Genomic DNA, 19,337 nt, shown 5'->3' with positions numbered 1-19,337 from the left:
GGCATAATATAACGTGGCAGGAACAATATGAGGGATGTATGTTGAAAAGACTATTATCAGCAACAACAGCAACAACAATCAATCAATCTCTTTGCCACGGTTACATATTTTTAATGTATTCTTGCTAAATCCACACAACTTTACTTAACCCCTTCAATCCAATGATGCATTTTGCTTTACTCTTGCTACCATCAGATTTTATGAAGTTAATTGTCTAACTGGAGGAGAAATATAGCCTTCACAAACCACTTCACTACTACATGTCTTTCTGGTCTTTCCTAAGGGTGATTAAATTGCCTAAAGATAGCAATAATGTAAGTTAGACATGTCACCGGGTTATCTACTGATAACCTATCCCAGTGAAGGGGTTAGAAACTACATTCATTAATGTTCTTCAGTATGAAAAGTACCATAACTAAGTAGAAACCACTCAAAAAGTGCATACGTCCGCCAATGCCATTGCACAATCTGGATCCACCCCAAAACTGAATAAATTCTTTCTTGACCTATGGCCTACCTTTCCACAAGATTTCATTGAAATTAATTGAGAACTGTTCGAGATATCTTATGGATAAATGAACAAAAAAATCATGGATCCGGATGATAATCCGGGTCACCACCAAAATCTAATGGAAAGTTCCTTGGGCCATACCCTACCCCTCCAAAAACTTTCAGCAAAATCCATCCATAACTTTTTGAGTATTCGTGCTAACAGACAAACAGACACTCAAACCAATACCGATAAAAACATAACCTTGGCAGAGGTCATAAAAGCAGCTGGTGGTAGCATGAATATAATGAATACAAAGAAGTACAAAGGAAAACAAACAGCAACAGATCTAATGGTCCTTTCGAGGCTGCTTGTTACAGAGAAGACTATCACCATGATATCTAATTCTACATGTTAAAGGTAAGGATGGTAAAGCAAGAAGGCTATCCCCCACCCATCAAGCCCTCCAGTCGAAGCTTGCAGGAAAAATGTGAGAATGACCACCATGCAGCATGGAAAAGCTGACATGCAATTTTCTTAGGAATGACTGAAAAGTGGTAAACTATATTTTGTCCAACTATATCTGTACATTACAGGTGTCAATAAGCTACAATTATCATAAATTACTGTACATAGTATTTCCCTGCTATATTTTCATCACGATCTGAAATAGAGAAAAACAACTTACATTATTATTATTCAGTCATGAAGGCGTTTTGCTGGGGATTTGAAGTGAGATACTTATCCAAACAATTTTTGAATGTCACCACTGTACTGCAATCAACGAAATCCCGGTGCAGTTTATTCCAAATGTTAAAAGCCCTGTTAAGGAAAAAATGCTTTGCTTCTTTAGACTGGAAATGCTTTCCAATAATCTTATACCCATTACCTCTCGTGCAGTTCAAACGATCAGCTGCAAAGTACTTGTCAACATCCATATTAACGATTCATTTAATAATCTTGAATACCTGAATCAGATCCCTTCGTAGTCTGAGCTTTGATAGGTTAAATAACTTTAGCTCATTTAATAGCTCCTCGTACAATTTGTTCCCCAGTCTGGGTATCATTTTTGTTACTTGTCACTGCACTCTCTCTAATTTCTCTGTCTTTCCTTTAATATGGTGACCAGAACTGCACTCAGTACTCTAGAAGCGGATGCACCAAGGAACTGTACAGGGTAAGAATTATATTTTCAGATCTGAATTCATATGATCTACTTATAAATCCAACTAGTTTGTTAGCTTTCATTATAGCTTCAGTGCACTGTTTACTTAGCTTCAGATCATCTGTTACAATTATTCCTAGTTCCTTTTCATGGTTTACATTCATAAGAATGATTCACTGTATAACTACTTTTTTCATTTTTACTTCCAGTATTTAGAACTTTGCATTTATCAATATTAAAATCAATTTGTCATTTTTCAGCCCAATTAAGCAATTTATCAAGATCCCTTTGAATCAGTATTCTTTGTTCTGGGGTATATGCTCTATTACCAATCTATATCATCAGCAAATTTTGATAATTTACAAAACACGCCTTCACCAATGTCGTCAATATAAACCAAGAACAGAATAGGACCCAAAACTGAGCCTTACAGTACTCCACTAACAACATTTTTCCAGTCTGATTCCTTACCACTGATTACAACTCTGTTTACAATTCGTATGCCAGCTTTCGATCCATCTTAGTACACTGCCACTGATACCACACGTGCGCAGTTTCTCAACAACTTGAATATGTGGAACCTTATCAAATGCTTTTTGAAATCAAGGTAAATGACACTGACTGATTTAGTGCTGTCATACATTTTGATAATATCACTGATAAAATCAAGTAGATTAGTAAGGTATGAACACTTATTTCAGAATCCATGCTGAGTCTTTGATAAGACTGCTTTGTTCTATATGACTGACCACTTTACATCTAATTATGGTTTCTAACAACTTGCAAACAACTGATGTCAAGCTTATTGGTCAGTAATTGCTGGGTTGAGATTAGTCTCCCTTTTTGAATATCGGAGTTACATTTGTTAATTTTCAACCGCTTGGTACAGTGCCACTCCTGAGTGATATACTGAATATATGTGTTAAGGGTTTCACTATTACATTTTTTGCCTCCTTTATGACTCATAAGAGATATTCTATCTGGCCCTGCTGTTCTATTTATCTTTAATTTATTTAGCACAGGGAGTACATTCTATCACTGATAATAATTTCTTTGAGTTTGTTGTCTTCATCTACGTGTGTGGAGGACCTATCTGGATCGAGCAGGATTTTCTACTGTAAATACGAGCATGGACTTTCTACTGTAAATACCAATGAAAAGAAAGTATTAAGAATTTTAGCCATCTCGGTTTCATCATTTGTATGCTCACCATCTGCTGATACTAGTGGTCCTAGTGTTGGTGTTACTATTTTCTTATTTCTGATATACTGTAATTGAAAATTTCTTTGGGGTTTGATTTACTGGTGCTTCCAATATGCACTTCAAAGTTTTTCTTATTTTTCTTTATTAACTTTTTAGCATTACGACATACGTTATGGTAAATTTCTTTATCCTCATTATTAGTGGCTTTGTTTATCTGATAAGTGAGCTTTTTTACTGAAAGACTTCTCTTAATATTGCTCTTCCACCATATTGGCTTATTACTTTTCACTGGTCTTCTATTATGCCTTGGTAACTGCCTTATTAAGGATTTCTGCAAACTCTGTCCACACTGTGTGTATAATTGTACTGTCAATAATTGGTTCCCATTCACTGCTACATAAAGTTAGATTTAATTTGTGGAAATTGGCTTTCTTGTAGTATGGGATTTTCTTGTAACTAAAATTTTGGTCTGTGTTACAGAAACTGAGGTTGAATGTAACTATGGGATAATCACTAGTGCTGAATTATTCTCCTACTCGAACATCATGAACCAAGTTTTCTGATGTCACCAGTATAAGATCTAGGGTATTTTCTCCATGAATGGGTTGCTCTACAAACTGATATATTGAGCTTTCAAGTAAGATGGTATACAAGTCTAACCCTGTGTGCGAAGATAAGGATCAGTCCATCTTGTTATTGATAAGTTGAAATCTCCAACAATTAGAGTATTCTGGGTTCAACAGACTTCCGCTATTTGTTCGTATATCTTACTGTCAATTTCGCAAGACTGGGCTGGTGGACAATAAATTTATCCAAATGTCATCTGTGTGATTCATTTCTGAACTGGATGTAGGTTACATCTATGTTGTCAATGGATGGTTTAGGGATTACAAATGGATGAAGGTTACTTTTAATATATAGCAGTACGCCACCTCCCATTCTCCTACTCCTCTCATTACTGAAAATACTGGAACCAGGAAGGTTATATATATATAAGTGGTATATACATATAAATGGTAGGTGGGGGATCCCATCATGCAGCCACTTAGTGTAGTGGTACGGTTTTTAGGGTAGCTCTACATTGATTGGCAAGCCAAATGATTTCCTGTAAACCAGGAAAGCATTTACAATGCTAGATGTTACCTTATAACTAACCAACATGTGTTCCCTATGTGATAAGTGGGTTGACAGTGGGTTTGTGGCCCCCCTCCCCCCCGAAAACAACTAACCAAAAATAAAAGCAAGAAGCCTCAGACCAGGACGGACCAAAAGATGACGACTAAGGACCGTACTAAGGACATGGTACAGATAGCTGCAGGGAATGTAAGGGGTGCAAATGATGAGGTGAGAGAGATTGTCCAGGTGCTTGAGGGTGCGAAGTGGATGTATACAGATTAACTGAAACTAAATAGGGAGGTGAGAGTGTGAGAGAATGAGAGTAGGGATGGGGTAAATGCGCAGGAATAGGTGAGAATGAGAGGGCAAAAGAAGGAGTGTGTATTGTTGTAACAGACGAAAGGAGGATATAAAAGAGTATGGATCAGTTGGCTCAAGGATTGTGTGGGTAAGACTGAAAGGACTACAAATGTGGGCGATTGTGTGCTTGTATGCACCAGCGCAAGATCGATCGTGCAAGTAGAGTGATAGAAGAGTTTTGGACAAATGTGGAAGCGTGCATGGAAAAGTTTGAAAGGAATAAGAGAATGTTTTTGACTGCAAATACGAATGGAAAAGTAGGAAATGTGAAGGTGGATGGAGTAGATGGTTAGTGGGGTGTGCCTGCAGAGACGGATGGGAATGGCAGTGCTTTAGTGGACATCTGTGCCAGGAGGGGGTTGGTGATAGCCAACATCCTCTTCAACACAAAATGATCCATAGGTATACGTGGCGAGTGATGAGAAGGGTGGGTGGTGAACTGAATGAACGGAAGGCAATGACTGATTATGTGTGTATGGATGACAGGATGAGAGAGTAGGCCTATGTAATGGATGCAAGAGTATATTGAGGTTGGGGGAGTGGACTTTCCAACCACCACTTGTTCGTGGTCAGAATCAAGGACCAAATGAAATGGAGAAATAGAAGAAGGGAAGGACAGGAGGAAGTAGTGCATACAAGGAGGGTGCAAAGGTTACAAAACGATGGAAACACCTGAGAATATAAAGGTGAAATGGAGGAGCGATTGGGTAAATATGGATTGGAACAGATGGGGGACGTGGAAGGTGTATGCAAGATAATCACAGAAGAAATCTGTGCATGTGAGGTGGTGTGTGGGGTGAAGAGAAGACGAAAGGGGGTGCAGGGAACAGCATGGTTGAATGAAGAGGAGAGAAAGGCTGAGGCACAAAAGAAGAAAGCATATAGTGAGTGGATGAGAAATGGGTGTGGAGGAAGTTGAGAGACAGAAGAGAGAGTTATATGTAGAGAGGAAGAGAGAGGTGAAAGATTAGTAAGAGAGAGTAAGAAGAGAGTGGATGAGGAATTTGGAAGGAACTTGAGGGTAAAGTGGAAGGAACGTAAGAAAACGTTCTGGAAAGAGGTAAAGAGAGTTAGACAGGGTGCCAAAAAAATTTGTTGCGAAGTGAAAGATAAAAATAGTAGATTACTAGTGGAGAAGGGAGAAAAAGTGAGCAGATGGAATGAACACTTTAAATAATTGTTGAACATAGAGAATGAAAGTAATGCAAGTGTCAGTGGCTAGGGAATGGCTGGGAGACGGAGGGATGTGAAAGGAGACAAAAGAAATCAGTAGGATGGAAGTCGTGGAAACAATGAAGAAAGTTAAAATGGGGAAAGCCCCAGGAATCGATGGAGTGTGTGGTGAAATGCTGAAGCATGGGAGAGAGATTGCAGAATGGATGCGGAAGATGCACAGATTGGCCTGGGAGGAGGTTAGAGTCCCAGAGGACTGGAACTCAGGTATAATTACTTCCCAGTACAAAGGAAAAGAGGAATAAGAAGTATGTGGTAATCATAAGGGCATTTGTTTTCTTAGTGTAACAGGATAAGTATATGGTAGGATACTTATTGACAAAGTTAGGGAAATAACAGAGGAATTAGTTGGAGAAGAACACGGAGGTTTTAGGAAGGGAAGAGGTTGTGTAGATTGATTTTCATTCTTAGATCTTTAGTGGAGAAGCTTTAAGAGAAGGGAAAGTTGTATGTGGCCTTCATGGATTTGGAGAAGGCATATGACAGGGTGGACAGACAAGGATTGTGGAAATTATTAAGATATATGGAGTAGATGGGAAGTTGTTGAATGCCGTGAAGAGTATGTATGCAGATGCTAAGGCTGCAGTGCATGTGGATGGTGAACTGAGTGAATTTCTCTATTTGAAGGTTGGATTGAAATAGGGATGTGTTATGTTTCCATGGTTGTTCAGTCTGCATATGGATGGGGTTACAAAAGAGATACAAGGTAAGGCAGTGGATGTTGGAGCAGCCCTAGTGATAGTGGGCAATGTTTGGAAACTCCCTGTACTGTTGTTTGTAGATGATACTGTGTTGTTAAGTGACGATGAAGGGGATCTGCAAGGATTGATGGATGAGCCTGGGAGAGTGTGTAAGAAACGGAATCTAAAGGTGAATGTAGCGAAGAGTAAAATTATGGTCTTCGAGAGAAGTGAAGTCAGTGAATGTACAGTGAGGCTGGATGAGGTGGAAATGGAAAATGTGAGAGCATTTAAGTACTTGGGAAGTGTGATGAGTAAGGATGGAAGTTTGGAGGGTGAAGTGCCTGAAAGGGTACAACAAGGAAGAAAGGTTTGCTGGTTCCTTGAAAGCAGTGATAAGAAACAGGGAAGTGAACATGGAAGTGAAAAAGTTATTACATGAGAGTATTGTTATCCCAACTCTAACGTATGGAAGTGCAGCTCGGACCTTGTTAGAGGGACAGAAGTCAAGAATGAAAGCAGCGGAAATGAGTGGCTTGAAAGGAGCATGTGGAGTCACATGGACAGAGAGACTGACAAATGAGGAAGTGAAGGAGCGTTATGATGTGGATGTGGATGTGATAGGAAGCGTTAGAAGAAACACATTGAGGCAGTTTGGCCATGTGGAGAGGATGGAGAGCGAGAGACTGACGAGGAGAGTGTATGTGAGTGAGGTGGAGGGGGGGGAGAGGGAGGGGGATGCCAAGGATGAGATGGAGGGATGGAATGGATAGGTATATGAAAGAGGGGGTGTGAGCTGGGAGCTGGGCAGTGAAATGGCGGGGGACAGTGCAACATGGAGGCGATTTGTTTGTGGCCATCCCTTACGGGATTAAGGCGTCTGGCAATAGATAGGTTATAGTGTGCTACAAAATCTCTTTCTTGAGTACCGGTATCTATCCACGATTCAGTAATGGCAATAATGTCGTAGTCATCAATAAATATTTGGGCCTCTAAATCTGGAAGAAGAGTTCTTGGCACTGAAGACGTTGAGAGAAGGGAAACGTGAACATAGCAGGGATATAATAAGAAAACACACACACACATATATATATATATATATATATATATATATATAATCTCAGCCGTTTGTGTGTCCACTGCAGGACCGGCCTATCCCAACCGAAATGGGGATGATACAGCCAATGTATCTCTACCAAGTGGCTTAAGTTGTCTAGTAGAGATTGTATGTAGGTGAGAAGTGCATGTAAGTGTAACTGTACTGTAGTGTTGGCGTGGCTTTGGATGTTCAACAACAGCACCCCTTGTGTCCGCCAGTGTAGTACGTGGCCAGGTGAACACTCCCAAAGTTTATTACCCTGGCGGGGCGCGAACCCTGGTTCACCCGTGTACGAAACGCACACTCTACCACTGTACCACAGAGGCTCCCCCCCAAAAAAAAAAATATATATATATATATATATATATATATATATATATATATATATACATGAGTCTCAAGACATTAGAGAGCAACTCTTGTGCATCCTATTAATCCTTCTATGTCTGATATCACCCATTTTGATTGATTTCAAACATTAGAGGTAGAAAAATTTTGAATGGATACTACTACAACAACAACAACAACAACAACAACAACTACTACTACTACTACTACTACGACTAATAATAATAATAATAATAATAATAATAATAATTACCACTACTACTATTACTGTAAACGGGTGGGAGGGGTGCTAACCTGCTTACTCTTGCCACATTCCGAGTTCTCGAACCACCACTTGTTTTTTAGTCTGAGAAGGTCTCCACTCTCCTTCAGGCTCAGTATTGCCAAATTGAGGCTTTCCCTGTGGACAGCAGGTAAAGTGGATGATGATTAGAACATGTATAGAAAGAGTGTGGAAGAGAATGAAAGATGACAAGGAGAGAGTGATATGGGGAGGGGATGGAGAAACGGGTAATTAGTAGAGAGAGAGAGAGAGAGAGAGAGAGAGAGAGAGAGAGAGAGAGGTTGGGTGCGGGGAGGATTGGTATATGCGTGCGACATTAAAAAAAAAAAAAAAAAAAGGCTACACCATAAAAATTATACGGCAAAAGGGCGCAAATCTCCGACATGTTAAAGTGCTTTATTTACAACTCATCTTCAACCCAGTGCAACAGCTCTGTTACATACTTCGCTCTGAAATACTTGAAATGTGACTAGTTTGGTTTCATTCGGCTGTAGGCAAACAATATCCAGTGGTACCCCTTATCCCAGCCCTTATTTCACGGTCATAACAAGTTCAGCGTCTGATGGCTGCACATGTGTTCTGTGCATTGGTGATATGGGTCTAAAACATTTCCTTATGGGGGTTTAGGTAGGTCTCTCGCCTTAAGTACTTCTGTGTATCCGGGTCCAGATTATGTCCATAGTTTCATACTGTTAAAGGGAAGTGTTCATTTTATCTTCATACCTCCAAACGGCTTCATCCAGCCTAGGAGAGACTTTTTGAGTAGGAAGTGTCAGACATATTCCCCGTTAACCCGTTCTGTACCAGAGATATTCCCCATGCAAGACAAAATTATGTCCCTGAACGGGTCCAACCAATTTCTAGCTGTGATATTTTCTGTACTTACTTAAGCGGTGAGTGTGGTGGAGTGGCCACGCCGTACCCATTGGAGTTTAGGTGTTGTTCAATCTTCACGGTGTCGCAGGGAAGTTGTTCGTTGATGTAGTCATTCTTAACACTCTCCAGCAGAAAGGCGTACTTGCCCTTCGACGTTCGTACCCGCTCGATGCCCTCCTCGTACGTGGATGTGAACACATGCTTACGGGACGACATGAACTCCCACATTCGACTGTACACACTTATCTTGGATCGCTGAAAAAAGGGTGAAAAAAATAAAAATAAACTAGTGAAGACAACAATATAACACCGATACAACACAACCTCAAGAAGAACAAACAGGTCATAACAGTGAAGGAATAAAATAGTTTGGTGACAGCAAGAACAATACTGAAAGAGCATTCATGATCGCTGAGGTAAAAATGTACAGTGATAGGTACAATACAATATGCTGATCCCCTCACAGTGCGTGGAGGTGAACAGATTCTTACGGGAAGACAATAATCTTGGAACGCTGATAAAAAAAAAAATAAATAAATAAATAAATGGGCTGGCGGTAGGGGGGATGCATAACCAGAGGTGTAAATCATAATCGAAGTAGAGGAAATGAAAATTGGAGAAGTACAGGAGAACGAAACAGAGAAACCTAGAAAAAATTGGGGGAAGAGAGAGAGAGAGAGAGAGAGAGAGAGAGAGAGAGAGAGAGAGAGAGAGAGAGAATGAAATGAGGGAAGCAGAAATGGAAGGACACAAATAATGACAAATGGGAAGTGGAGGAGATGCCATCTTTAACAACCTTAATTTAATACGAATGCAAATATACAATGTTTGTTTTTATGTGGCCTATACTTAAATGACAAATGAGCTGTAATGAAAACATATTAAAAAACTGTCATTGTCGTTGTCTACGCCATCATCATCATGATCATCACAGCCATCACCACCACCACCACCATAGCCATCTAATCGAACTGTCCACAAATCGACCCCAAAATGCTGCTGGGACCTCTTTTTTCCCTTCAGACCGGTACAATTTCATTTACGTTAAGAAAGACCTAGTACTAAAGAGGTTAATGAAGGCTATGTTTAACCTTTCCAGTCTGATGTAAAAAAAAATAAAAAAATAATAAAAATCCGGTGGTAGCAAGAAAAAGGGGAAAAGACATGAATGGTTAACTTAACACAGATTTTTGTCTTGTTGCTGCTTACTTCACATAACTCAGTGGCAGAATTAGACAATACTGTGACCCTTCATCCTTCCCACAGCACTTCATGACTACTATCATATTCTAGTGATATTCTATTGTTAAAACTCAGTATTGAAGATGGAGAGATGGCAATTTTAGCCCAAGTTAGAGTAAAGAGAGTAAAAAACATCCCATGAATCTTATGACGTGTTGTTCATTGAATTTTCTGTAACTGAAGCAGTTACGACACCGAACAAGAGAACACATCAACTTATTACCAGAGTGGGTGGTATTATGAACATTAATTTTTAACTAACTTTAATTACAATAACCTGAATACGCCTAGATGCAAAACCTAAACCTAACAAATGAACACAATGAACACAGTGTAAGCTCAAATGTAACACTCGATGATCAATACAGCATGCTGAAGCTCTGTCTTAGTACTATATCCAATGTAACAGTGCTTTCATGTAAGACTGCACTATACTTCTCTAGTAGTCACCAGTAGCCTATCTGAGCACCACACACTTTTACCGTATGTATCTCATTCATCACTATTTCGTTAACTGTTCACCAAATAAACCAAAGTGATAATGAACATCCTATGGTATATGAGTGATGTACTGAAGCACAAACAACGGGTAACCCAATTAATAACTGGCTGTCTTAACTCTCTAATAGTTCCTACCCGCCTGTACTATCGCTGTGGCCCCTTTACTCCACACTGCCGAACTGCCTCGTGCACTCAATCCCCTTCAAGCACAAACCCGTCATTAATGTACTGCATAAACCATAATGTCATCTCCACATATAAACTAGGGAAAGTATAATGAATTCCACCAATCACAATTATGTATCAATTTATACATTGAACGAAGAATATATCCTAGTACACAACAATGTACCCAAGAACGCACTGGATTACGCATAAAATCATATAATCATGATTCTTTGAACGGGTATAATCATATAACCTTGAAGCAATAAAAATGAATCACCAAGTACTATATCCATCTATCTATCTATTGCCAGACGCCTCAATCCCGTTTTGGGTGGCCACAAACAAATCGCCTCCACGTCGCCCTATCCCCTGCCATTTTACTGTCCTGCTCCCAACTCACACCCCCCTCTCTCATATACCTCTCCACTCCATCCCTCCATCTCATCCTCGGCCTCCCCCTCCCTCTCCCCCCCTCCACCTCACTCACATACACTCTCCTCGTCAGTCTCTCACTCTCCATCGTCTCCACATGGCCAAACCACCTCAGTGTGTTCCTCCTAACGCTTCCTATCACATCCACATCCACACCACAACACTCCTTTATATCCTCATTTATCAGCCTGTCTCTCCATGTGACTCCACAGGCTCCTCTTAAATATCTCATTTCCACTGCTCTCACCCTTGACTTGTGTCCTTCCAACAACGTCCAAGCCTCACTTCCATACGTTAGAGTTAGTATCACAATAGTCATGTAGTAACTTTTTCACTTCCGTGCTCACTTCCTTGTTTCTTATCACTGCTTCCAAGGAACCAGCAACCTTTTTTTCTTGTTGTACCCTTTCAAGCACTTCACCTTCCAAACTTCAATCCTTACTCATCACACTACCCAAGTACTTAAACGTATTCACATTTTCCAATTCCTCACCATCCAACCTCGCTGTACATTCACTGACTTCACTTCTCTCAATGACCATCACTTTACTCTTCCCTACATTCACCTTTAGATTTCGTTTCTTACACACTCTCCCAGACTCATCCCCTTCGTCTTCATTCAACAACACAGTATCATCTGCAAACAACAAACATTACCCTCTCTCATCAGGGTCACTCCAACATCCACTGCTCTACCTTGTACCTCTTTTATTACCCCATCCATGTACAGATTGAACAACCATGGGGACATGACACATCCCTGTTTCAACCCAACCTTCAAAGAGAAAAATTCACTCAGTTCACCATCCACACGCACTGCAGCCTTAGCACCATCATAAATACTCTTCACAGCATTCAGCAACTTCCCATCTACTCCATATATTCTTAATACTTTCCACAATCCTTATCTATCACCCTGTCATATGCTTTCTCCAAATCCATGAAAGCCGCATATAACTTCTTTCCCTTCTCTAGAAACTTTTCCACTAAAGATCTAAGAATGAATATCTGATCCACAGAACCTCTTCCCTTATGTACTATATATATATATATATATATATATATATATAAAGGTGGTCATTCTGGACTATTTTGTTTGCTGGCAGTGTATATTGTGAGTTTAGATGTAAACTCTTGAGACACCAAATTTTAGCCGAATTGGATGATATTTACTGGTGCTGCATCTTACCCAAAGTTTGAGCCTAATATGCAAATTTATTGTTGTGATAATCTTATTTGTTATTTTAAGAAAAAGTATTTGCTTTATTTCACTGGAAGCTACATTCTAGTAATCCCGTATTTGTTTCTTTTTTCAGGGATTTGCCTTTTGAGTTAATATTAAGCACTTATTTACTATGACTGAAGTGGAAGTGTCAACGCCAGTGATGAAAAGCAGAAGCAAAACCAAGATTTGGCTTGTTGGCCAACCAACTGAAAGACTACGTGGAAGTAAATTACCTTCTTGTGGAGAAGTGTTAGCGTGACTTTTTACATGATGCGAACAGAGACACGAACACAGGGATTCAGCACGTGTTCTGTCTGAGGAACTAGGGGATTCTGGGAGACAGCTCGCATTCCTGCATCTGAGCCACGGAATTGTATCCCCAAAATCAAATTTCTCTATGAAGAATGGAGAAAGTTGGAGAGCAGTAAGAGCCGGAATAAAGAAAGAGGAGAAGAGGAAGAAATTCCAAGAAGAGATGAAAGCTCCCTTTGACACTGCACACACAAATGCCTTTGACCTCATCAAAAATTGTAAGGATAAGGAGTTTTTTGTGGCTCAGAGGAAGAAAGGGAGGTGAGGCTCAATGCCGGATATGCAGGTTTATAAAACATGCAACAAAGAAGCACACATTTACAGTAAGCACTTACCATAGTTCAAATACCTCCTGAATACACAAAATCCTATACAGTATACCGGTAATGCCTATGCAGCAAAGCAAAACTGTGTTCACCATACATGAACACACACAAAAACCAATAAACCAGGGATGCCTATGCATATACAGTTTATAAATATGAACTAAACTCCGCATGTTATACACTCACAGCTATGGGTAGTACTACTCTGGGTTATGTTATTCCGGGTTAATGGCCAATAACCATACGTTAAGAGTACATAACACTACTTACCAATCTTTTGGGAATCGACAAAACATATATTGGGGGTGTGTACATTTGGCTTTACCCCACACAACACAATAGTGTGAACTCTTGACCATGTTTTCCCTTTTCAATACCAGGTGCACATGAGGGAAAGCCACTTCATCTCACACCATTTATTGAAAAATATGCACCCACAGTTCTTTTGTACTGATCCATTCATTGCTATATAATCTGACTGAACATATATTTTTATATGTATGTATCTGATGCGGTTTCACGAGTTATAAACAATTGTTTTTCAGGTAAACAGAACGTAAAATGGCAACAGTCGAAGTATGGTCGCGGCAAAACGTCTGTTCCTCAAACATGTACTTCGTTTACGTCCAGAAAACAAACTTCGTCGCAACGCCACCTGCATTCATTACACAACACTCATGCTCTGAGATTCCATTTAGGATTAATGGCCCTTTTAGAGTTTCACTATCATCACATACGAGTGTATAGTCCCTGCAGACGACCCTGATTCAGCTGTCCTGACTGACAGCTGATGACGTCACAACAATGCTAGCCACAATCCCTTAATGATCAGCAAAGCACCACAATTCACCAAGTGACAATACACAGTAATTTGGTGTATGTGGCATGACACTGTTACCATGACAACCCAGCCTCCTCTTGCTACCTTTAGACGACTCGGATTGGAAGACTTCAGACCACTTAAGAATAAATGAGCACTCCTAAGTTGAATATTATCGCCAGGTGGTAGCTGGAACACAGTGAAACATACCACACCTGATCGAAGGAATAAAACCAACTGGGATTAATACACAAACCAGAAATAACCTGAAACAAACACACACACACACACACACACACACACACACACACACACACACACACACACACACACACCACACACACACACACACACACACACACACACACACACACAGTCGTCTTCACCACCAAAACTCAATTCAAGAAAGAGTAATTCTGACCAACTCACTAGTAAATCTTAAACTTTTTTTTATTTACTATCTACCCAAAGCCCTAATGCCGCAAAGGGTGGCCACAGACATAACGCCTCCAAGTCGCTGTCACCCACCATTTGACTGCCCCCCCCCCAACTCACTCCTCCCTCCCTCATTTACCACCAATTAAATACTCAGTCATAATTTATGAAAGAAAAAAAAAATCGGCTCACTTCGAAAAACTTCATGGACGATCCCCCTTGCAGCGTGCCATACTCCACCTCAGTCTGACTGGCCAAATCGTCCACAGAGTTGATGGGGGTGACCAGCCTCTCGACGGTGAGGAAGGCAGCCAGGCTGGCAGTGTACGAAGAGATTATGATTAGCGTGAAGAACCACCACGCACTTCCCACAAGACGACCAGACAGCGATCTGCAAGGTGAGTAGGGGTGGAAGTGATATTCTGAGGGAGTAAAAGGTGTGGAGAGAGCTGTGAGGGAAGGAAAGTATGAAAAAGATGTATGAATGACATAAACTTCCCATGACACAACCGGACAACAAAGTGGAAGGACAGGAGTGGTGGATGCACTACTCTGTGAGGGTAAGGGTACGGTACATTTACACTGAGGTCGGAACAGAATGTATTCAGACACAAACTGTTTGATCGAGTAGCTCAGGATAAACCTGTATTACATTTCGTTTCATTAGCCATGTTCTGCATAAACTGTTTCTTATTGTCACACGCAATGTAGCTGCCACTGAGAAACGGACTGGCCAGAAAGCAAACAAGTAAAATTAACTTTTTTTTTTTTTTTAATACCAGCCTACACGATCAGTCTGCATCGGTGGAGGTTGATTTTGGCCTCTCTGTGAATGTACTCTATAAGGTGTGAAGGAATCTATGAGGGAAGGAAAGTGTGTTAGAAAGTAGTATGGTTGTTGATGATGGATGATGATTAACGTAAACTGTAATGACCGAACTGTACAACAAATTAATCACTGGTCTGGCTGAGATTTGATCTCGGGCCCTTGCACTTGATATGCGCGCATGCTACCACTGAGACAAAGAGAGGATACCCGCTTTGCCTCTAAGCAATGAGAGCTTTAATGGACCCTATTACATCACTCTTTTCTCCTCTTGGTGATTAATTTGGTTAGTTTCGAACACACAGTAGCGTTGCATTGGAGGCCACCATTGGGGATGCTGCTGACCACACGAAACAGCTCATCCCCGGGATGTAAGGTCTAGGACGCTGTCACCTAACCAACATCATCATTGCCTTCCAAGCCTCGCCTCACATCTCACACCGTTGCCAACCAATGTACTGACACTTAACAAATGTATCACACTGTCCTGGCCGAGATTCAATCTCAGGCTCTCGCACTTGATAAGCATGCACGTTACCACTGAGACAAAGAGAGGATCCCCGTTTTGCCTCTAAGCAATGCAGGCTTTTATAGACCCCATTACAGAACCACCATGCATTCCCCACGACACGGCACGAGAGCGATCTTGAAGGTGAGCAGTGGTGGAGGTGATACTCTGCGAAGGGGAGAGTTTTGGAGAGGATCTGTGAGAAAGTGATGGTGTCAGAGAGGTCATTTAAGCAAGAGATCATCTATAATACATTCCTGCCATCTACAGACAGTTTTATTAAACTAAGGCGAGATTTTTCGAAGTATAGAGATATGAGAATAAAATTTCCTTAACCCCTTTTCCACAAGAGGTCCCGCCTAAACTGCACATATCATTTGGTGTCAAAGAATATAAAAGTCACCATATTGGAGGGCTAACCCCTTCACGACGGTGGCCTCTTACATTTTACCACTGCTACCATCATACGAATGTATTAGGTTGTCGAGAGATTACTAGACCTGCAAGACTGAGATACAGGCCTCATTATCCTCTTCACAGGCAGAGGTGCGTCCTATTCCCGAGGTCTCTGTAGCGTACTTGGCTTCGCAGCACCTTCTGAACGATTTATTCTGCATACTCTTGTTAATCTTGTACAAGTACGTTATGTGGTGCTACTTACTTCTGCCTTCATCTTTATCATTCCGTTTCTGTGTCTGCCCTCCTCTCCTCCTATATCTCCCATCTTTCCTGTCACTTTTTATTACTCTTCTTTCCTTTTCAGGTGGCTTTACATTGAGTAACAAGCCAAATAGTTTCCTGTAAGCCAGGAAACCATTTACAACGCTGGGTGGTAACCATATAACCAACCCACACGTGTTCCCTACATGTCAGCAAGTGGGCTGGCGTAGGTCTGGTGCCCCTCCCCGTAACATAACTAACTCAAAGACAAACGGCCACCCCTTATAGGATTATTATCTGGTTATAGATAGATAGACAAATAGACAGACGTGATGGGTGCAAAGTATGTCGATACTAAAATTACAGCAGTGGCAAACAAGAGCTAAGGTGATACGTATAGGATATCTCGCTATGGGAGAGCTGCTGAGAATGATACCGGAGGAGTGAAGAATATGCGTCCTAATTTGAAGTAATTTATTGACAGCGTAAATGAAATACCCAAAAAACAAATGACTGACTGAATAGGTTGAATCTGTTTCCTTTTTCTAACTCTTTCAGTCTGAGAGGTTCTTAGTGAGGTGCCGAGAATCATGCAGTGTTGACCCTTTCATTGCAATGACGTGGTGGAAGTCCAAGCTGTTATATAAAAGTTAAAAATGGATTTCTAGTACTGGACAAGTTAATGGAAGCTACATCTAAACTCCTTCAATTCGAAAAATCTCTCGAGCTGAATATTATTGCTTGGAGATAAAAAAAAAAAAGTTATCGGGATAACCTAAAGCGTAGAAATTATCTGAGATAAAAAATATATTGTCATAGGTATCTAATCATCCTTAGGCACCAAACTACGAATTTTGTACTTTAGCCCGGCTACCAACAGCAGAGAGAGAGAGAGAGAGAGAGAGAGAGAGCGAGGGGGGGCACTGAATAAAACACACACACACACACACACACACACACACACACACACACAGTCAATCCTATCCAGCCATACATTCTCCCTTTCTGTCTGTCTGTCCAATACTCAAACATGGAATCATCAGTTATTATAAATATTAAAGCTGAACCATCTCCATATAAATAAAATAAAAAAATCATATGACACACTACTACACTCAACATCAGAAGTCCTGTCACCTCGCCTGCTTTTCTCTCCACGGGGTTATAATCAGTCCAGTGAATCAACAGCAACCGACACTGATGTCTTGGTATGGCACTACATCAGAGTCGGGTGTTACAGATTCACCACACCAATTGTCAAAGATCATGGAGACAGGGATAGGAGATGTGGCAGGACTTTTGATGGTGACTGCACATAAGGCTTGTGCGGCTGATATGTAGGTTTTTAAATGTTTATAATTATCAAAATGACTATCTATAAATATTAACGTAGGACCATGTAGGAAAACACTGGCCATAAACTCTATAATTATGGTGTATGTAATACTGCCAGCTTGCACAGAAATCCTTCCTGTGTTGCATGAATTTCCCAAGGTGACCCACAGACCATGACACTGAATGTGTCTGTGTGTATCTTTGTTCCTTAAATTTTTTGGATTCTTTAGATCTGCAATTATTAAGTCTTATTATTATCATTTAACTCTGACAACCGAGAAATAACTGTAATATCTTCATGGTCTGTGTACCAGCACAAATAATTCTCACATGTTCAAGCCAGCATTCCGTGATCCTTAAACACCTGTAATCATGGAGCAAGGCTTTCCATTAATATATACACCAGACCTCCTAGGGCAAAAAAATATACGGTTCTTACCTGTATGGTGTATGTATGTAGGTAACTGTAGCTCACCTAGGAAAAAAATACGGTACTTATCCGTATGGTCTATGTGTGTATGTACTGTACAGACGTCGGAATAAGTTCGTTTCCTTTTTCCGTGGACTAAGGTGTTTGTAACACTGATCGATGGAGAGGTATCCCCTCCTCCTCCCCCCTTCCTCATAGTCCCCCACTCCCACACAACCCCCCCACTTTTCTCTCCGACCCCTTAACCCCATCCGGTACCCTCCATACTCTCGCTCACAGCCAGCTAGGGTTTTCTGTACTTCAAGCACCTTTCTAACTACGTGTAGTCCGAACAACTAATAAAGGAATAGTACAGTATATATCATAAACCAAGTTAGGAAAAGGTTTACTACACTGAGAGAGAGAGAGAGAGAGAGAGAGAGAGAGAGAGAGAGAGAGAGAGAGAGAGAGAGAGAGAGAGAGAGAGCCACAGGCGGAGAGGGAGAGCGAGTGGAAAAATGAGAAATGAGAGGGCAGTTAAGGAGGAAATAAAAAGGGGAGAGGCAAGGAGAGAACAAAGAGAGCTAAGAAAAGACACAGAGAGTGAGAAGAAGAGAGAGGTGAAATGCGATACAAGCAGTGTGAAAGGGAAGGAGAAAAGAGAGATGTGAATAGAAAAGCCGAGAGACAGGGAAGTAGACAAAAGGGGAGACAGAGAAAATGGGAATGGAGCAAACATAGAAATAGGGATAACAAATGGAGACAGTGGGAAAGACAGCTACGGAACGGAATACTGAGAACGATATTGAGAAAGATTAGAAAAGGAGGCAAGGTAACAGGGAGGAGGAAGAAAGTGTGCTATTCTGGCAAGGACGCAGGGAAAGAACTAAGCAGGATAAGACGAAAGCATTGAGGCTGAGTAGAACGAATGACATTCAAGTAAAAAGGGAGGGAGACAAACAGAGAAATTGGAGAAATTTGCAAAGAGTAAGTAGAGATTAAGGGTGGGAAGAAAATAGGTTAATTTTTAGGGCAAGAAAGAGGAGGGGCCCTTAAGAAGGGAAGGCAAGGGGAGGGAGAGGGAGGGAGGGAAAGACAGTGGTAAGAACGGAATGAAAAAAGAGATTTCGGGTGACAGGGAGAGACGGAGAGATGAGAAAGAAAAAGAGCATGCAGTTATTACTGGGGAAAGAAAGCAGTGAAGGAAATGGATTTAGTACAAGTAAAGAAATAAGGAGAGAGTAATGGGGCAAAAAAGGTAAGACATATAACAGATGAAAAAAGT

General features: G+C 40.8%; 1 protein-coding gene across 1 annotated transcript in view; it reads right to left on the bottom strand.

The window, feature by feature from the left end:
* Positions 1-19,337, bottom strand: part of LOC145413995 (glutamate receptor 1-like) — an 802,643-nt gene that overhangs the window by 21,488 nt on the left and 761,818 nt on the right. Inside the window, exons 27-29 of the mRNA XM_080283586.1 lie at positions 14,507-14,705; positions 8,864-9,108; positions 7,993-8,094 (exon numbers count right to left, since the gene is read on the bottom strand). Of these exons, the coding sequence (XP_080139712.1) occupies positions 7,993-8,094; positions 8,864-9,108; positions 14,507-14,705 (546 nt within the window). The remainder of the gene's footprint in view (positions 1-7,992; positions 8,095-8,863; positions 9,109-14,506; positions 14,706-19,337) is intronic.

Source organism: Coenobita brevimanus, chromosome 1 (genome assembly GCF_032717465.1).
Source record: "Coenobita brevimanus isolate Jiangsu-jjx chromosome 1, ASM3271746v2, whole genome shotgun sequence".
Lineage (NCBI taxonomy): Eukaryota > Metazoa > Arthropoda > Malacostraca > Decapoda > Coenobitidae > Coenobita > Coenobita brevimanus.
Note: the sequence above shows the minus strand (reverse complement) of the source record. Positions and strands in the feature narration are given on the sequence as shown.